The following is a 22,014-nucleotide window of genomic DNA, read 5'->3' on the forward strand; positions in this document are numbered from 1 at the left end:
AGAACACACACTGGATGCTAAGCTAGGTTTTCAGAATAGTTGGGTTTGTGGCCACTCTGTGAGACCTTCAGGTAAGACTATTTTATGATAATATATGATAGTTCCTTGGAAGTTATTGTGTGAGCAAAAATACTCTCAGGTAACTATACAATCCATGGAAGTGGTGTGTCAGTATTTTCATTCATAGATTTTAATTAGTCCAGTTCATGCAGGAGATTGAGGATAATTGCTTGAGAAACAAACAATATACTATTTATATGCAATTTCACTGAATGTGATTATAAGCTCAAGAAGGCTGTTTTCCCTGGCAACTAGAATGGTGCCTGATACATAGTTGGGACTTGATAATGGTTCAATGAAAAGAAGGGATGCTTAAAAATCTACAACTAGGAAGGGAAAATCTGGTGGGTAAGTGAGATTGCCATACATTTTAATATAGCTTAGATTTTTCAAAATACCTAATAAATTCTGTTGGTAAAATTTGCAAATTTCTATCTTCTTCTATTCCAAAATAGAGCATTTAATAAGAGACAACAAGATATCTGACTGTAAAATCTGAATATAAAATGTAACCAACCTGTCAAAAGAACGTGCAAAAGATGACTTATTTATATGGAGATCCCTTGTTAGATGCCAAAGAACTGCAAACTTTGCATGTGCTTCCATCCTTATTTTCTAAGGACGAATATGGGAGATTAAATTATTTTATTGTTTTAAAGACATTAATTTTAGGAACATTGTGTTCAATGTTTACAGTGCTCAAATACACTCTGCATAAACTTTTATTACACTTTTATGAAGTAAAAACAGAAAAATACTTGTATGTATACAGAAATATTAAATCAAGTCCCTCCTCTCAAAACAAAAAATACCCAGCATTTTTCTTAAAATTTTATTTCTGAGAAATTTTGAAAGAATATAGTAAAGCAGAAATAGAATTTTAACACTTTTTAAAATTCCTGTAATTTACTGCTTCATTCACTATTTTCACCCCAGTTAAATCCTTCATTCACTCAATATAGTGCACTTTTTAAATGTGACCCATTCAAATTCACTAGGAAGCTTAAGTTTTTTAAACAACAACAACAAAAAAATTAGGGCAATCCACTTCTAAAAGTTGTTCAATAAAATTAAATTTATATGACAGAGTAGCATAGGATGACCACAAACTTCATTAAATTACCCTGAAGATGTCAATCAGAATGATTTATACTCCTAGGTTCACCCATAAACCAGTCATCTTAACTGACTTATGTATTACTACATATACATTAGGACATGTAATTCTTATTTTTATAATGCAAATAATATAATCTCACATATTGGCACATAAACAACATATACCTTATAAACATCACATTAATATTCATGAAATGAAATAATGTGTATCCATATTCCATAACTGAAGTCACTAATTCTTCTTTAAATTATCCTAGAACTTAGACCAGCAATAGCTTTAGTCATCATTACCCACAGTGATGTTCTGAACCAAGAAATAAATCCAGCATTTGATTTGTGGTTATTTAATATTTAATATTATTGATGCTTTTTATAAAGAACTTCCCTCTTCAAAGAGCAGAAAACACTGATTTTAAATATACTACATGACTCAGAACAAAACTGTATTGTCTTTTATTCAGATGCTAGCTGTCATAATTTTCCTACAGTGTTTCCTTACTTTCTTAACTTATCTTTTGGTATAATGTGTGCGCGTGTGTGTGTGTGTGTGTGTGTGTGTGTGTGTGTGTGTATGCACATGCAGTGCACAGTGTAAGAAGAGCAGGATTTACCTTATCTTTATGGGTTAACTGCTGACTTATAACATCCTCACAGATGCTAGAAGAAGGAACCAAGTTATGCAATTGATAAAAAAGTTCCACACTCTTCTGGTGGTGCTGAGGTGTACCATCTCCTAGCTGGTCCCACAATGTCAGTGCTACATGCTATAGAAAGATATAAAAGTGACCATTACAAAATTATAAAGATGGGCTGGGGTTGTAGCTCAGTGGTAGAGCACTTGCCTACCACATGTGAGGCCCTGGGTTTGATCTCCAGCACCACATAAAAATAAATAAATAAAAATAAATGTATTGTGTCCATCTGCAACTAAAAATATACTTACAAAAAGAAAAACCTATTTAGTAAACATTTCCCATTAGGTATAAACTAATAACTGGTTTCTTAACTACCAGACCTGAAAAGCACCCTCCCATCTGCACTAGCTGGCTTCGAACTTATGATCTTCCTGTTTCAGGTTGGTCCATAAGTCACTGGGATTATAGGCATATGTCACCACACTTCATTGGAAGGTATTTAATACTACACATTGGGATAAGATTTAAAATAAAGTCATTCACCTAACCACTTTCTGGTCACCTAAACTCTTAGAACTTTTCATTATGGTCCTTTAATAATATTTCTTTTAACATCAGAAATGTAATAAGAACTTTCTGCAGAAAGCAGATAAGACCCCATTTCACTATTCTCATGATATTTAGTAAAGTAAGGCTAAAATATATTCTCTTTACTAGGATACAAATATAATGTGGAACGCAATTTAATTTTTATGACTGAATGTTACAGAGTGAAACATACTTCATGGTCAAATAATCCAAACTCCTTAAGAATTATTTTATTTTTGTGTTGAAGTGCTGGGGATAGAAACCAGGGCCTTGTACATGCTGGGCAAGTGCTCTATCATTGAGCTACATCACCAGTCCAGAGATTTTATAAAGTAAGTCATATCCATCTAAGGCTACGTGTGTTATGCAGTACTTAATCTATGACAATATTAACAAAAATCCAAGAATATTTAGAGTTTACAATGTTATAGAAATCAGCTTTAATCTAGCAGAAGGAAATATCTAGAGGAGCACAATGACTTGAAATCAGATATTGAAAACTTTTATACATAAAATTATACCTGCTTAATATGTAATATATTCCAAACCTATATCTATTCTATGTAGGAAATACCATCTATATTATTGTGGTAGAAATGAAATACTGCATTATTTTCTGAATGACATTATATATCACAGATGATAAGTAGGCAAAATGGAGAGTCAGAAAAACTTTCCATGGGAGTTTTAGAGAGATGAGGTTTTAACTCTATAGAAAGTAAAAAGTGTCACAACCACTTAATCTGGAAATAAGTTCTACTATATAAACTAACTTTTCTCCCTTTTAGTTAAAATTATTTCCTCCGTGGCTTCACTGAACTACATATAGTGATTATCTTAGTCACATACAATAGTATTTATTTAAAATTTACCTTGAAAAATTCAGTCTTCTCAGCTATGTACCTCAGATTGCCCTGAGTGAGGGGAGGTCTAATAACCACAGCTACTCTTCCCTGGTTTGGACTTAAAGGTTGTGCAGGAGGCTCCATGCTGTTGATATTTTCCCCAGTGACCATGGCCACAGATTGAGTCAGTCCTACCAGGTCCATAACTAGTGAAACAGCAACACTCTGAACACTGAAATCACTTGCTTGGCTACAAGCATTCATGAGAGTCTGGAGCCACTGAGGAGGCTGTACATGCTCATAGTCTGAAACAAAAGATGAAACAATTAGTTTACCACATTGAACATTTCACAATACTCTAATTTCAAAAAAAACCCAGAAGCAACCATATTTTCTACCTTTAGCCCTTGATTTCTTAATAAAATTAAGATTTCTCACTTAGTTTAGAGCTTTAAGAAAAGAAAGCAGCAACAAGAATTCCATCAATTATTTTTTTTCAATGTATATTTTTCTCATGCCCAGACTTAAAATCTATTTTCCTATCTGAGAAGTCTATTTATCAAAACATATTATCTAGTACACGCTGTACTATGTGTGTATATATAAAAATTTAAATAAAGGTAAACATACATGATGCTGCCATAATAAAGGAAACCAATGAATCATCCAATGTTACATTATGTTTCTCCAGAGATTTCCTTTTTAACTTCTACTCACCTGCAAGCAAACTGTGAAAGTCATCAAAATCACAAAAATTTCTAACAGTAATTTCCCCACTGTGACTGTATTTCATTTAAAAGATTTATAAATTCATATGATATTGTTAAAAAATTAACTGGCTAAGAATTTCCAGTTTTAATATCTGAGTTGTTCTTACATATAAATAGCATGCTACAGAAATATTGAAATATAGGTAATCTTACCAGTCTCCAGCTTTTCAGAACGTAACTCTGATGTATGGTTTCCCTCAGCAATGTAAACTGGGAAACTTGAACACTCTAGGAAAAGCTGACAGGCAGCAAGGAAGGCAGAAAGATATTCTTTTGAAGTTTTTTGTTTACTTATGTTTCTCTCTCTTACATCTCCTTGTGAATCCCTGTCCCATTTTGAAGTTTCTCCTTGTGTTTGACTAAGATCCCCTTGATGCTCTGTAGCCAAAGCCTGAGGAAAAGAGTTACTCTGAATAATATAGAGGTTGATAAGTCTGGTAAGAAACTGTTGGACATACTCCAAGCAGCATTGCATTGCAGTCTTTTGGGCTGTCTTCCCACTTTGGGGTGCTGTGCCCTGAGTGACTGTGGAAGGAGGATGGATGATGGTTTCTTCAGATCCCACAGTGGATGCTGTTTCTGCCTCAGAAGATGTGCTACCAACTGGGATGGTAGATGCCCCCTGCCCTTCACTTAGTTCCCTGTCAATGTCATCAGTTCTATCTGCTTGATATTGTATAAACTCAGTGAAGCCACTTTCTGATGATCGACTACTTGGTGGATTTTCTCCATCTTCAAACACTTCAGTAGGATTTTCCAGAGCAACTGATGATACCTGGTAGAGATTTTTTAAAAACAAAAGTCTGAGTAGGTACATGCATATATCAGGAATTAGAAACAGCCACCTTTTTTTTTAAATTTTGTTTTTAGTTGTTGATAGAACTTAGTTTTATTGTTTTGTTTATTTATAATAAATAATAGCAGTATTTATTTATTTATTTATTTAAAATAAAAGCAGTACTGAGAATCGAACCCAGTGTCTCACACATGATAGGCAAGTGCTCTATCACTATGCTACAATCCCAGCCCAAGAAATGGCCATCTTTTGAGAGAAGTTTTAGACTACTTACAATTTAATTTGCATTCTATTGAATCTTAATGCAGTTCCTATATTGACATATATGTTTATGATAATAGGAAATACTGATAGGGCTCTAATAAATACATTATATATATTCATTTGCCAAGTATTTATTATTAATTGTATGCATATCATAAGGTCAGTTTCTTGAGGTCAAAAATATATATATGCACCGATCCTTAGGATCTGTATCCTTGTTTCCAAATAACAATGCATTTTTATATCATAATTTATCATATCTCTGATTGTATATAAGGTATGTTGACACCAAATTCACATCTTCATACATGTATTTTGTATAATGATGAGGGTCTCCTTCCACCATCCATGCTATTCTCCTTCTCCCTCCCTTTCCCTCCTACCCCTATTCCCTATCTAGAAAGAATTGTAATGCAAAATAATAATAATAATGAGAGCTCTTGTAATAATGGCATAATTTGGCGTGAACATACTTTATATACAGAGTTACGAAAAATGATGTTGTGAATGGATAAAGATAATTGTAATGCATTCCGTTATTGTCATGTAATAAATAAATAAATAGTTCATGAGCACTCTTAGCTTATCATGTTGCCTAATTCTGTTTAAAGTGAGTCAGCAATCAATCAAATACACCTTTGGTTTTTCTGGTAAATGACAATTTATGAATACATCCTTTATATGTGTGTTGATTAAAATGCAAGTAATTTAGCAATTGTTTATTATTGGACTTTTTCCAATGATGTCATTACATTTTTGAATGGGTATGTTTTGGCAACTGGAACTGCTGGATATTTTAGAGTTTGATGTTACCATATTCAACAACTAAAATACATATATTTCAAACAAACAAACAAAAAAACAATGCAGTTAATCTACTTCATGAAATTACCATCCTAATGTCAAAATAATGCAAAAAATGAGGCATGTAAAGTTAAAAAATGACTTTTAAAAATTAGAAATAAGGGGCTGGGGCTGTAGCTCAGTGGTAGAATACTTGCCTAGCATGTGTGATGCACTGGGTTTGATCTTCAGCATCACATAAAAGTAAATAAACAAAATAAAAGTGAAAAAAAAGTTAGAAATAAAATCTAATAGGTTATCTGTTCAAGAACATGTGAATGCGAACATTTGTTAAAAAGTATGAAGTACTAATTAAATGTTTGCTATTAATTTTGTATTCTTCCAGTGACTAATTTTTGAACTTATGAGATTTGCCAGATACTGTATTAGATAGTAGTAATAAAATAAATAGTTTATAATCTAGAGGGAAAGAGACAATTACAGTATGAACAAATGAACCATTCTTGGAGTAGAGCTGGAATGCATTAACCTTTCCCTTGTTAATAAGGATAAGTATAATCAAATGTAGTGTCTCATTTAGTTTAAACAAAGTTGTGCATATCATGACTTTCTTGGGTAATTTTATGCTAGAGAATAATGTGAGTAAGATTATTAAAAAGCAGTCTTATTAATATGTGAATTCAGTGCTCTGTTGCTCAAAGCTGTCTTACCCAATGTTCCTTGCTTCAGTTAATGACACTACTGCTCATGAAAGCCATTAAGATAGAAACCTAGGAGTCATTTTTTGTACCTCTTCCATCTCTTTCCCCTTTCTTACTCCCCCACATCCATATTAGTATAATAGCGATAGGTGTGGGCTCCATGTCAGCTGGGCCTTTGACACTCACTAGCTATATGATTCTTAGCAAGTTATTAGCCTCTCCAAACCTCCATTTCCTAATCTGTGTAGTCCCTCCTTATCCATGGGGGATATGTCCCAAGATCCCCAGTGGATTCCTGAAACCATGAATAGTACTGAACCTTATGTATACTATGATATTTCCTATACAGACATACCTATGATAGATTAAATTATAAGTTAGGCATGGTAAGATATTAACAATAACTAATCATGTAACAGAGCAACAATAAACTGATAAAAGTTATGTAAATGTGGTTTCAAAATATCTTCTGTACTTATTCTTTTTGTGATGATATGACATGATACAATGCCTACGGGATGAGATGCAGTGAGATGAATGATGTAGGCACTTTGATCCAATGTTAGGGTATGAACGCTTCACTTATTTATGGATTTTATTTCAGGAATCTTCCATTTAATACATTAAGACTCTTGTTGACCATGTGTAAGTGAAATGCTGGCAAGGGCAACTGTAGGTAAGGAGGGCCACTATAATTGAGATGACAATAATGTATACTTTTTACAATGCCTAGCTCTTAGCAAACACTCAGAAAATTTTAGTGATCACTCATTATCCTTAAAATATACCACTAAGTCTTTTTGATTTGTCTTCCCAAATATATTGCTAATCCATCCATTTCTTTCTTCACTCTCCCATCTTATTAGCACAAGTTATCACTACCTTTCACCTGTGCTACTTCAGGTTTCCCCACATCATTTTTGTTTCTCAGATCCTCACTGTAACCACAGAATTTTTTCTTTCTTTTTAAATATGTAGTTATAAGTGGTCACATATCTTTATTTTATTTTATGTGCCTCATGTATGCTGTGCAAGCGCCCTACCTCTCAGCCACAACCCCAGTCCACAGCAATTTTTCTAATATACAAATCTGATCATGCCACTTTCCCTTCAATGTCTTCCCATTACTCCTGATAAAAGCCTTGGTGCAATGAAAACAGCTCTACAACCATTGGCCCCTATCTCCCTCACAGCTACATTGCCACATCTGCATAGTGCTCCTTTCTGCCCATATCTTTCTTTCCAAATGTTCCTTCCTCTCTCTTGTGCTTTCTTCTTTCTAACTCGCCGCTACTCTACCAATTCCTGTAGAGTTTCACTCAAATACTTCTTAAGAAAACTTTCATTTGTCTCTAACCTAGGGCAGGTCACCCCATTTTCCACATTTCTACCTCTTTAGACTTCATACATTAATAATAATAATAATTAAATGTGAAATCACTTGTTTAATATGTGTCTCCCATCTAGAAAAAAAGGGTTGAGAATTGTAGAGACTTCTTAATTCACCACTGGATAGCTGATGCCTAACAGAGTGAGTGTTGAATGAAGAAATGTGGTTTTCCCTATTTCAAAGGTAAGAAAACTGAGGCTCAGGAAGGTTAAAAACAAAAAGAAAAAACCCTGCCCAAGTCATAGTGGATAAGCTTAGCAATTATTAGAATAGCTCAGATGAGGTGATTTAAACTATGTTCTTTTCACCAAAGCACATGAGTAAGAGTACTTTTCCTATTATAATGCCAAATTTAGTGGTGGCTATCAGAATAGAACTTACTAACCAAATTTTCTCCATTGAAAAGTTTGGTGACCATCTAAAATCATGTACATTTTTTAAAAGACCTTCTCAAGTGATAAAATTTAGAATATTGTAAAATTATTTTTGTATTATTCTTAACAAAAGGGTCATAAAATGATGATATTCAGTTCAAGGCTATAAATTTAACTGAACTTGCATACAATTATTATATTGATTGGTATAAAATATATTACATAGATACATATGTTCATATATATGCATAATTTTGTAATAAAACATCTTTCTGAAAATAGAAAGCAATGACATTTTGGGTATTTGAGTATACAGATCAAGTACAATAATTTAAAAAAATGCATGAAGTAAATAGAGTCAAATAAGATTTATCATTATTCCCCGAATACTGGGAATTGAATCCAGGACCTAGCATGTACTAGGCAAGTGCTCTACCATTGAGTTACATCCACACCTCTTCTGCTTTTTAAATTTTATCCTGAGACAAAGTCTTGTCAAGTTACCCTGACTGACTTCAAACTTGTGGTCCTCCTGCCTCAGCCTCCTGAATAGCTGGAATTACAGGCATGTCACATCTTATCTGGATAGATTTATAATTTTTTTAAAAAGTCAGTCCTTCACTTAACATTAAAAAATGGAATATAGAAAAACAACTTCAGCTTTTAAGTATGATCAATTTTCATACATCCAGGCAAAGATAATATATTATACTCAATAAAAATATATGAAAAAAATACATGGTCTGGAGGCAGAGGAGAAAACCATAGATGGGGAAAGGCATACTCTAATAGGGTTAATGACACTTAAAATATATATTATTTAACTGTCCTTCATTTAATATGAGTAGATGTTACCATTTACCTTACTCATATACACTAAGAAGGCCCCTGGATATTTTCTACATAGTGAATCTTCATGTATTTGAATATGCTAATGAAAGAATGCTGAGGGTCTTCCTTCTTTTACTCTCATTAATTTCATTCATTCAAATGAAAACCAAAGTCTCAAAATTAGTTAACACCTAATTTAGTTTTATTTCTAAGAAAATCTCAGCAGCATAATTTAAGGAAAAAGTGCAATAAAACAAATTTCCAGCAATGGTATAGACACAATATATATATATATATATGTATATCATGATCAGGTTTTAAAGAAAATAAGACAAACTGGTTTAAGTTTCTATAGGATAATCCTATAGTACATTTAAATTGACCAAAAGCTTGGTAATTTCATTTCACATATGAAATGGACCAAGAAAAAAAGTTTAGGATTAATTCCTGGTGGGAAAGTGTGCGTGAGATCATCCTAACATATATTTTGCCTGTCTAGGGGAAAAAAAGCAACTAAAGGGAAAAAAAAGTAAGGTCAATTAAATAAACCTAGGATGTAGGCAATAAACTTGATACTCTAGAAATTTTCAAATCTTTGTTTTAAGGGACTGCCACTGTGCCTAAATTCAATGTAATCATTATTATATAATTCAGTTGAATGTTCTCATTCATGTTTACTAACAATTTTAATGTTATTATGGAAAACTTTTAAATTATTGATTTTTCCCTAAGTGTTTCAGAGTTGTTTAAGTCTATTACTGGTAAGACATTAAAATTATTATAATATTCTACTCAGTTTCATTAAGAAAGTATTAAACACCTGGATGACTGAGAAGACTAACCATCTAAATTTTAAGAGGATAGTGATAAGACTGATGCAAGTGAAAATGAATAGTATAGTTTACATATAGATTGGTTATCCAATTTGGTAGCCTGTAGCCATGTATAACTACTGACAATGTAAAAAGTGGCTCGTTTGAATAAGGAACTAAATTTGAAATTTTATTTAAATTTTAGCATTAATAATTTAGATATTAAAAACTCTGAAACAACTTGGATATGTGACTCCAATTTTTCAAATGTAAATTTTACAAATTCAATAGAGACCAAGTAGTTCTCATAAAAATTTAGTATTTGAATGGAGTCATATTATAAGTATAAAATACTTTACATATATTACTTGCATTGTAATTTTTATTTATTTTAATTTTTTATTTGTTCTAATTAGTTATACATGACAGTAGAATGCATTTTGACACATATATAAATGGAATATAACTCCTCATTCTTCCGGTTGCACATGATATGAATTACATATACATGACCACTTCTACTGGAAAATACTAATACAGATTTAAAAAAAAAAAGCCTACAAAATGTTGTATTGCTATAGCTCTTGGGTCTAAGAAGATATCACTGTTAAATGCTTGTGTAAAAATGATTTAACTCAGAAACTTCTGTTTTGAAGAACTATAACTGGTATAATACCAAAAAAACAGCTATAATTACCTTTTTGTCTTCCCATTCTTTGACAGTATTCTGCCCATTTGCAAATTGCAACACACCTCCAGTGCCAGCAGATAACAGTGGAGGTTGAACCTTGCTAAGAATCTTTGAGCACAGCCTGAGAGAATCTGTGAGCTCAGGTAAGCGCAATGTTTGGAGGTGGCTTGTCAGGGCAGAAATCATCCTGAGAAGCAACTGGGGCAAGTGTTCTGTCTGGATTTCAATATAAGTCTCCTGGGGAAAAAAGTGAAATAAGAAATAATTAAACAGTTTATAACTTCAAAATCATACTATTTTTCAATCTATACAAATTCAGCAATAATTTCACTCATTTTACAGATATCATGCTCTTAATTAACACTGTATAGTTAATTTATTATTGATGACATAAAATTTCTATCCCCAAATTCTCAATTTAAGTATTTCAAAGCATATATTATAAAATAACCCCAGTTTTATCTGCTATATTATTGAACTTATAACAAAAGTGAATAGAATCAGTTAAAAACAAAACAGGCTGAATGTCATACCTGACACAGCACCCTCATACTTCTAGTAGGCTTCAAAATGAGAAAGCAAAAAATTGAGGAGAGAAAACATAAGGGGAAAAGATTTCCAACAGTCTTCATTTAATAGAAAGAACCATTAATGAATACAAATGCAGCATTACATTACCACATACTGAACAGTTAAGATTTTATAACATGCAGTTAGAAAGTATATTCCATGTATTTTATATACATATATACACATCAGAGGACAAAACACTTGACAATTTTATGAAAAAAAACTATATACAAGGGAAGTAAATCAATTTAATTTTAAAGATAAAATTTATTTGGGGCTGGAGGAATAGCTCAGTGGTAGAGCACTTGCCTAGCATACATTAGGTCCTGGGTTAAACTCAACACCATAAAGAAGAAAAAAAATGATGAAATTTATTTGAAGATAAGATTTTATCTCCAACATGAAATATCTGGACTATGTTTTTAGATTTCCTTGATATTTTGTTACCAAGGTGATCTTACCAAAGAAACTATATCCAACAAAAAATCCACCAGTAAGCAGAAATTGGTCAGTTGTAACTCAGATGACTCACTACTATCTCCAGGCCCAATCTGAAGTCTGGCGTGCAGTGTCCTCCTAAAAGGACAAAATTCACTTTATCAAGTATACTATCAAGTGATATGAATACATGGAAAATATCAATGTCTTTCTAATGAGAGCCAAGTCAAAAATGGGTCATGCATGGTAATTGTAATGTTCTGGTTATGACATATTTTCTTTTCCCTTTTACAGGACATTACTGTACCTCTGTGGAGAATTCTCAAAGTAAGATTCCTAGTCCTAACTGAAACTTCTATCCTGTACTCTCCAATATTCTGGATGGATCTTACTTTTGGGGACTTACTTACCATTGCCCCCACTATAGACATCATCTCCTAGTTAAAAATGAATTATTTGCTAGTTGATGTCTAAAATTAGGGCCTCTGTTTAAACCATTTTGTCCTCCTGAACTACTATCCTCCCCAACTTCATTCTCTCACATCTAGAGTGTATCTATCTTTTCAGGTCTGAGAATAGATGTTACCTCTTCCAGGATGTCTCTTCTTATCCAAGTAGTAGAGATCATTCCTCCAACAAACATTCATATTAAATGATATTAATCCTATATTACCATAAATTGCCCTATACTCTGAAGATACAAAGAATATGATATAGTCCCTGCACAGTAAGAAATATAAGCACACAGACAAATGACTACATCAACATTGCGGGAGTAGTTGATTCTGATGGGTGATGTGAGGCAGTCAAGGAAGGCTATTGAAAGGTAGGTGACTTCTGTGTAGGACTTTAGCAATGGGTGAAGAGGGCAGAATATTTATAAAGAATAGCAAAAAAAATTCAGCTTCATAAAAGGTAATGTACGTTCAGTGAGTAGTTCATGTTAGCTCAAGATGCATGGATATGTGTCTGTGAACACAGAAATAAACAGAAGGGTAGATGTATGTTTGTGAACATAGAAGGTAAAAACCTAGGGTGAGGTCAGGTAATAAAAATATATTCATAATTCTTCTGCATTTCTATATTTTAATCTGAGGCATTTAAAAATTTTAATTTAATACTAGGAATATACATGTGCATGTCTTACTTGACCCATAATAAGATCTTTAAAGGAGGATTATCTATATGCCTACTACAATGCTTTTCACTGGGTGTTCAACTCTGCCAAATGTGAAAGCAAACAACCTTTTAAGTCATTAAAGAAATTCACAAATAACAGTAACATTTATATCTTGAAAGACTCTTAAACCAAAGATTATATATGTTTACTTTCTGACTATGTGCTCCCCGAGGCTTGAGAGGTTAATCTGGTTTTGAGAGGATTTAAACTAGAATCCAGTTAGATTTTACTCTGGTTTGTTAGCATTCTAAAATTTTCAAACCATTTTTTTTTTAGGTTTTATATCCTAAGAGGTATTGCTTACCATTGAAATATGGGCTAATCCTATAGCTTTAAAAACACAGAAATGACCAAGGGAGTTTTAATCAAAGTGTGCTTCAGCACACTTTCCCAACAGCATACCTGCTATCTTCTCTCTGACAAACAAAAGCTGGATTACTTAATACAGGCTAGAGAGGTAAAAATCTTTCATCTATACTGGTAAATGACTATCTCATCTTTAAGCTGCTTTCTAATTCTAAGATTATATGATCAATGATTTTTATATCCTAGAGTGACATGGTAGAGCCAGATTATGGCTAGTACATAATTAATAGTTTTCAGTAATAGAATGTATAAAAGAACATTATTATCATTAGATTGAACAATTAAAAAAATCAAATGTTGGCATTGGATATTATTAAATAGTTTAACATACCTACAACATTCTTCAAACCAACGAGCAACGTAATCCCACATATAATAAGGTTCAAAGGAATTAAAGAGAAGGTTGGCAGTTTTAATCAGCTCTGCTGTTTTCTTGTTTTCCCTTAATTTACTAAAGAAAAGAAAAGAAACAAAAACTAAAAAATATTAATATTTGTTTTTCAAATTTAAATTTGAGTGCAATATTATTAGGGCACACATATTCCTAGGTAGCTACTAGAAAATGTGCTAGTAAAAGGATTGCAACAAATCATTTTTATCTATTACACTCCTGTTACTTTCTATGTAATTATTTTTCACACTTTGAGTTTTCATAAAATCAAATGTATGATCAAGATCAGAAATTAGGCTTGTATAATTCTCTGCATAATAAAAACTACAAAAGAACAGGAAATTCTTTTAAAACTTTTTAAGTGCATAACTCTTAACTTTGCACCAAATTTTGGCACATCAGTAGTAATTTGATTTTAACAGCCTTGATTCTGAAGAACTTTGCCTTCTTTCCTATGCTATTTAGGAATTTCTTTTTTTAGTTAGTTAATTTATTTTAATTAGGTATATGTAAAAACAGAATGCATTTTGATTCACTGTACACAACAGCAGCACAATTTTTCATTTCTCTGGTTGTACACAATGTAGTGTAACATCATATGTGCAGTCATACATGTACCTAGGGTAATGATGTCCATCTCATTCCACCATCTTTCAGGAAAGAAAGGGTAAGTTTATTTTGATCACTTTCACCCTTATTATTATTTTTACCTTGAAAACTAAGAACAAATAGGACTACTATCATAAAAAGCCATTATTATCGAAATTTAATGAAGGAAAAATCATTTTGTTATTTCAAATGGCTACCCTTAGCCCTTCAGACTATTATCTATTTTTCTCCTGCAATACCAATAAAAACAATTTAATATTTTAACCCTTTCTAACAATTAAAAAAATGTTTTTATAGAGTGAGATACTGTAAATACAACTAGTAGGTGACAGCAGAAAAGACTAAAACTATATTGGGCAAGATCAATTCTCAGGTAGAATATGGAATATAGTGCTAGATTCATCATTAACTTTTCTAACTAAAATAAAGGTTATTGCAAGGTGCATGCCTATAATCCTAGTGACTTGCAAGGCTGAGACAGGAGGATCAGGAGTTCAAAGCCAGCCTCAGCAACAGTGATGCACTAAGCAACTCAGTGAGACCCTGTCTGTAAATAAAATACAAAATAGGGCTGGAGATGTGGCGCAGTTAAGTTCCCCTTAGTTCAATACCAGTACCAAAAAAAAAAAAAAAAATACAGGGTTTTATAACATCAGAAATAAAAAACTGTCTTAAAATGCTTTTATATGCAAATAAAAGTATGCTTTAGGAAAGTCTAGGGTATCTCTTAACACAAAGGAGATAACAATGAAATGCAAATTAAATAATGTATAGCCTTACAATTTTTGTCATATTATAATGACAGATGTTACTAGAAAAGAAGTAGTTTGTTCAAGCAGAGAAGAAAAAGAATATCAGCATGTATTCTGTAACTGTCTTTGGGAACAGGATGTACAAATATTATATTATTTGTCCCAGGCATTAAAAAATATGTATTTACCTGAAAGAAGAAATAAACTTAAAATAAGTGAATATCCAGTGGCTTTTTATTCCATCTTCCTCTTTTTGTGATCATATAATCTGAGTATGTCAAGTAACCAAGAGGCACTATCTTATACAAACAACCAGGACTGGTTACCAAGCAAGATACAACTCCCTTTATTAACTGACATGTGGCACTCTCCTGTGCATCTGGTAAATGTAATCTCTTGGAGCCAATATATGTACATTAACTGCCTAAGTCTAATTTGCTAAACTGGTGTGATTAAAAGCAAACTCTGGAATGTGGTGGTTGTACTGTCATGCTTAAAGTTCTGCTTGAATAATGAAGCCAGTTAATTAGGATACTATATACTACTAAAATATAGTGATATTTTAAACTTCATTTTACTCATCAAACATAAAGTTACACCAGTTATTACTAGCACTTCAAGTTACATTGACTGAGTAGTATCTACTTTATCAATATTAAAAAGTGAGGATATTTTTATGTCATGCTGAATTTTTTAGTAATCTACCTGCTTAACTGAGCATGATCCTTGCTGAAGGGTGGTTCCATTTGAAGATCCAATTCTGCTTTGCATTGAGAATATAATGTTCTAAACACTTCAATCAGAACATCTTCTAGAATTACAGGTCCTAAAATAATAATATACAAATTAAAGACAGTAATTAATTAGCAGTGGCAAACCTTGATTATCTGGAAATTGGCCCAATTAAAAGATGATTTAAAACAAACATTTTTAAAAAATTTATATTCAGAGACTAAAATTAACTTCACAATTTGAGAAACTTGTTAACAAATAATGGAACATATGTCTATTTAAAGTATAGATTCACATATTAGAGAAATGACGGAACCAAGACAACTAGTTTGGTCAGTTAATAGTTCTGTTTACTTGGATAAGTTATTTAACTTCTTAGAGCTTTAGTTTCCTCATTCTGAATAAGGATAATAAATAACAAACTTAGAAGGCAGTTTTAAGAATTAGGAAAAATATTTATATACTAAGGGGTATTGGGCTACTCCTTTGTAAGGTACAAGCATAGCTCCCAGAATATATTTTTTATTCAGTAAATACTACTGGCATTACAACTATTAATTAAATAATTATAAAATACATAAAGCTAAATTTTATTGCTATAACAGATGCCAATTTCCTTTAAAATTTTTTCTCAGTTTCATTATAATACCTAAAATGTAAACCTTCTAAAGCCATTGATTGAACTTGTTATTTTTATATTTTAAAGTATTCATTTTTCACTTTAAGACTTGATGAGTTTTGTCATATTTGCTAAAACAGCTGTATGTAATTTGAAGAAATTACATACTTTCTGATTTCATTATTTATAATATTTATATTTTTTATTAATTTCTGTCTCAAATATAATAATTAACTTTCCAATAGATCTAAAATATAACAAATATACAGTGAAGAAATGGACAACAGAATAAAAAGCATTGTGGGGAAGAGGAGAAATATAATAAAAATATTTCTTCTTCAGTCCTTGAATTTCATGAACTAACAGTTAGTTACAATAGATCAGAAATCATTCAATTTCAGTTATTTAATAAGGATTAAGAAGAAGTTAGATAAAACATCTTGAAATCATGACTCTTCTGCTACATATGCAGCAAAAAGTACTAGGTCTGATGATAATATACAGGCTGTATGCATACTTGTAATCTCTTAACTTTGAAGACTGAACTTTAGCCTTGGCGTGATTCCGTCCTGCGCGTCTCTTTAGAGCAGCCACCCATTTTCCGTCCGCCTTCTCTCCCACCTAAGTGCGTGCTACCACCCCATGGAAGATTCGATGGATATGGACATGAGCCCCCTGAGGCCCCAGAACTACCTTTTCGGTTGTGGGCTAAAAGCTGACAAAGATTATCACTTTAAGGTGGATAATGATGAAAATGAGCACAAGTTATCATTAAGTTTAGGGGCTGGTGCAAAGGATGAATTACACATTGTTGAAGCAGAGGCAATGAATTATGAAGGCAGTCCAATTAAAGTAACACTGGCAACATTGAAAATGTCAGTACAGCCAACGGTTTCCCTTGGGGGCTTTGAAATCACACCACCTGTGGTCTTAAGGTTGAAGTGCGGTTCAGGGCCTGTGCATATTAGTGGCCAGCACTTAGTAGCTGTGGAGGAAGATGCAGAGTCAGAAGATGAAGAGGAGGAGGATGTGAAACTCTTAAGTGTATCTGGAAAGCGATCTGCCCCTGGAGGTGGTAGCAAGGTTCCCCAGAAAAAAGTAAAACTTGCTGCTGATGAAGATGTCGATGATGATGAAGATGATGAGGAAACTGACGAAAAAGCTCCAGTGAAGAAATCTATACGAGATACTCCAGCCAAAAATGCACAAAAATCGAACCAGAATGGAAAAGACTCAAAACCAACAACACCAAGATCAAAAGGTCAAGAATCCTTCAAAAAAAAGGAAAAAACTCCTAAAACACCAAAAGGACCTAGTTCTGTAGAAGACATTAAAGCAAAAATGCAAGCAAGTATAGAAAAAGCACATTGAACAGCCCTGGGCACTACTGGTAAATTAAGCCCAAAGATGGGGAGAAAGGAAAAGGAGAGACAAATATAGTCCATACTGAGTATCATCAATAATCTAGGCTGAAGTCTTCTATTTTAATCTCAATCCCCTTTCCTGATTTGCCACCCACCCCCACTTGCAGGCTGGAAGCAATCTCTCTTGATTTCCTAAAGCACTTTTGACTGCTGTGAATTCAGTTGAACCTTATATATTGCTCTCTCTTGTGCATATGCCTCATCTTCTCTTGGACCATGTTTTAATCACCTTTGTATCTCCTTAGCTGCTCAATAAATATTTGAATGAATCAAAAAAAAAAAAAAGAAGAGTGAACTTTAGAAAAAAAAAATTTGAGAACTTGTATTTAAAAGCCACCTCAAAATACTGCAATTTTCCTGTGGGGTGTGGTGGCACATGCTTGTAATCCCAGAGACTCAGGAGGCTAAGGCAGGAGGACCATAAGTTCAAAGACAGTCTTAGCAACTTAGTAAGGCCCTAATCAACTTAGTGAGACTCTATCTCAAAATAAAAAAATAAAAACAAATATAGTAATTTTCCTAATGACTTTGTCTTAATTTTATTATGAAGCAATATAAAACTACCACATGTCATGTTTAAACAGCAGTATATATTACCTAGCTCAGGTTTGTCCAGCAAACTGATTAAAATACGAAAAGGTTTTAGATCCTGCATTAGAGTGCTCTCTTCTCCAAATCCATTCACTTGTAAGATTCCCACCATTGCCTTTAAAACAGAAAAGTACACTAGTCATTTAGTAACAGAAAATTTTTAAAGAAAAAATATTTTAAAATATAACCACATGCAATGGAGATTTATATATCTTCCTGCTTTTGTGATACCTTCTTCCTCTGAAAGGAAGAAAAATACTATTTTCATCTCTCTGGAGAGAAGAAAATAGTGGTTACATTTTCTCTAGGAAAAAAAGTAAAAGAATCAAAGATAATCAAGAAAGACATATTCATGAGTTGAGTGTTTGCCCTCCCAATAAAATGTTTCTTTTTAAGATCATGATCTCCAAACTAGGCCCTGTCATCATGGCATTATCTGCTGTTACACAATTATTTTGCAATTAGTGACTCAAAACTCAGCATATAACCTCATTAAAATGCTTCAGATATCATGAATTTTCTCAGTTTGAGATATCTCTAACACATAAAACTTAAATAAAGTTAATATGAAACAAATCTATGAATCATTTTAACTTTCCATTATAGTGGCAATTTTGCCACATTTAGATTCCTGTTACAGCCCAAATTTCCTGGGGCTTTTTAGAAAATAATACAGGTCTTAGCCTACTTTTGGAAAAGCTCCAACTTTCAGAGGCAGAAATGTGAGAGGATGCAACTATCTTTTAAAAGTTATGAAAACAACAAAATAAGGAGACAAAAAACCTTTGGCCTTATATGACAGTCTAGCTTATGATTACTGATTTTATTGTAGCAGTATCTCATTATAGTCTCATTATAGTCTATTAGATTATTCATAGGAAGTTTCTGAGTCTTGTCTCTGCCCCTTCAACTATGTATTCAATTAAGCAAGATTTGTCTGATTTTTTTTTTTTTAGTAACTTTAGTGGTTATTGAGTAAGCAAAGAACAATGAAAGCACTTATTACCTGGACCAACAATTCTTTTGAAAAGGTAGTGAAATAGTAAGTGGCATGTTCTTCAGGATTACTGTGTCTTGTGCTTCTGGGTCCTATGATAGCACCGTTGTTATCAAAACCTCCATGAAAATAAATCACAAAATGAATTAAAATGAAATTCTCAAAACTGTTGCTTACTAAACACCAAAACAGCAAATATCTCAAAAACAGCACTAAGCACTTACCAATTAGTAGCCCATTCAATGTCAGCAAGAGAGATCATTTTAGATAGTTTAATAAAGGAAAACCAATTCAATATATAAATTTGATAATATTCTTCCAGAATTATCCTGTCCACCCCCCAAAAAAATTTTTACTGAGATTGAAATAACTGAAGACTCACAATATCTAATATAATTAAAATTATAGGCTCTCATTTCTAGCAGTAAGTTGTGTGGACAGGCCAAAAATTCACAGAAAGTGTAGAAGATCAAAGAGTATGTTTTATTGCCTGATTGGGAGACCTGTACCATATGTGAGATATTGGTATTTACTAGTCCTTTAATGACTTGAACATTTTAAAAATTTTGTTATCATATTGATTATGGATTCAAATAGCCTCTTTGACTAAGAAGCTGCTGAAATTTCTTTATATAATACACCAATGATAGTTCTTTTTTTGTGCACTTACAAGAAAAAGTTGTAGTTTTTTTCACTTGGGACATATATACAATTTAATAATACTTATAAATGGCAACTCTCCCTTCACCTTTCCCCAAATATGACCACAAGCACCAAATACGTACCAAGAAGCCATGCATAAAGTCTTCTGTTCAGGGACATATCCCTCCTTAGTACTACATGAAGGGCTGCTGACAAGATCCTGATCATATCTGGTCGAGTAGCCTGAAAAAGTTTGAAATGTGGTTGTATTTAATCATATATAGAAGTATATCACTGTTTTTCTTCCTTAAAAAAATGTTCTGAGCATTAGAGTGTACAAAGTATTCTCATATAACATTATTTCATTTGGTCTTTCAAACACAGGAATTGTTACTTCCATTTTACAGATTAGAAAAAAGGAAGAAATTTAGGAAGCATCATTGTTTAATTTTTTAACTGAAATCACAATGGAAAATTAGCAAAATCTAACACAAAACAGGGGAAATAAAGCAAGATGGGAGACTGACAAGAAAATCACATGCCAATTAGTGTCAGTCAACTAACTCCTTAGAACGTCACTGCCTTCATCAATTCTAAGATCTTTATTTCTTCTTTTCAAAAATTCTACTAGTAATATTTCAAACATACAAAAATACAGAAAACAATATAATGAACCTTCTTTGCAACCAATCATCAAGGTTTAACCAATTTAATATTTTTTCATTTTTCCCAGATTTTAAATAATTTTTATCCCTCTTTCCCAGAGCCATAAAAAAATGATGAAAGGAGATGTGACTTCAACCAAAAGAGTAAAAAGTTGAAAAAAATATGGAAGTCATATAATGACTTTGCTGTTAATTTTTTGAATATTACTATATAATTACTTTAGAAGAGAATCTTTGAATTAGAAGGTAATTTAGAAATTGGCTAGTATAACATTCACTCTATAAATCAAGGATTGGAGCTTCCCAGGGGCCAAGTGCTTAGCCAAATTCAAATGTCTGGTTAGTGTCACTGATGCATAGACCAGTGAATTGTTTCCTATCCCATGCTTACTGAACTGGAAATAACTGAGATGTTACAGAATATATATCATTAACAGTTAGTGTTACTCCTTTGAAAACAAATCATCAAATGATCTATGTAACTTTCAAAGTATCCCTGGGCCCTTGGGAATCTCTAAGACTATTTCATTTCAGTAAACCAATGAGGTATTTATATTCATACATAATCAATGAAGCTACACATACTTAGAACAACATCAAGATGTGACTTGCTTTTTTTTTGCTTTTGGTGTGGACATTTGCCCTGATCACGCAATAAGTAGGTTAAACAACTGGCACTCTTAGTATAAAAAAAAAGTACAGTATCATTCACCCAACTTGTAATCATCATATGTTTATTGTCATATTCTTAGAGTAAAGTCAAAAACAAAAACAGCAAAGTAGGCTCATTGTGTAGCTCAATGGTGAACATCATTACCATCATCAAGGCCCCAGCATGCATGTATAAACATGCAAAAGCCATTTTAATAATTCTTTAAGAATGTTGTTAATGAAACAGCAAATATTTGTTTCATTAAATATTGACCCTTGAGGATATCTTTTAATATTATGTTTAATGAAATGTGAAATACACATAAAGCACTTAAGTATGATACTTGTCTCAAGGACAAGCTTTGTGAAACTAAGTATTGTGAACTAAACTACCAACTTTTTCACAGAATACCATTTTTAACTGAAAGAATGACTAACCTACACATGATGAGTATTTAGAATTTGTCATTTGGCAGTCATTTTTCAAAAGTGATACAGTCACTTCATGGAAAATAATTAAGTTACAAACAATAAAATTTGAGATTATATGAGAAAACTCAGAATTTTATAAGACTTGTATTTATGTTTAAATTGTATTGTTTTGAAATGAAGTGGTTTGAAAGCTTTCCATTATTGGGCTCAAAAGTTTCACAATACCTAAAATGTCTACTGACAAGATTAATAGTAACAACAATAAGTATAATTGA

The 22,014-nt window shown here is 32.4% G+C and overlaps 1 protein-coding gene and 1 pseudogene across 11 annotated transcripts in view; one reads left to right on the forward strand and one right to left on the reverse strand.

Moving 5' to 3' along the window:
- The window catches only part of Dop1a (DOP1 leucine zipper like protein A), a 105,022-nt gene that overhangs the window by 35,744 nt on the left and 47,264 nt on the right, over window positions 1-22,014 (reverse strand). For 4 of the 11 annotated variants that reach the window (XM_078019670.1, XM_078019667.1, XM_078019674.1 and 1 more), the window contains exons 7-18: window positions 20,135-20,234; window positions 19,359-19,468; window positions 18,359-18,467; window positions 15,692-15,812; window positions 13,566-13,685; window positions 11,712-11,826; window positions 11,214-11,243; window positions 10,687-10,917; window positions 4,171-4,792; window positions 3,275-3,552; window positions 1,791-1,943; window positions 578-675 (exon numbers count right to left, since the gene is read on the reverse strand). In XM_078019670.1, coding sequence (XP_077875796.1) covers window positions 578-675; window positions 1,791-1,943; window positions 3,275-3,552; window positions 4,171-4,792; window positions 10,687-10,917; window positions 11,214-11,243; window positions 11,712-11,826; window positions 13,566-13,685; window positions 15,692-15,812; window positions 18,359-18,467; window positions 19,359-19,468; window positions 20,135-20,234 — 2,087 coding nt within the window. Of the gene's footprint in view, window positions 1-577; window positions 676-1,790; window positions 1,944-3,274; window positions 3,553-4,170; window positions 4,793-10,686; window positions 10,918-11,213; window positions 11,244-11,711; window positions 11,827-13,565; window positions 13,686-15,691; window positions 15,813-18,358; window positions 18,468-19,358; window positions 19,469-20,134; window positions 20,235-22,014 lie in introns of those variants that run through there. The other 7 variants (XM_078019672.1, XM_078019669.1, XM_078019675.1 and 4 more) reach the window with 4 other exon arrangements.
- On the forward strand, window positions 16,885-17,761 carry LOC101974659 (nucleophosmin pseudogene; annotated as a pseudogene).

The sequence above is a fragment of the Ictidomys tridecemlineatus genome, chromosome 8, assembly GCF_052094955.1.
Source record: "Ictidomys tridecemlineatus isolate mIctTri1 chromosome 8, mIctTri1.hap1, whole genome shotgun sequence".
Classification (NCBI taxonomy): domain Eukaryota; kingdom Metazoa; phylum Chordata; class Mammalia; order Rodentia; family Sciuridae; genus Ictidomys; species Ictidomys tridecemlineatus.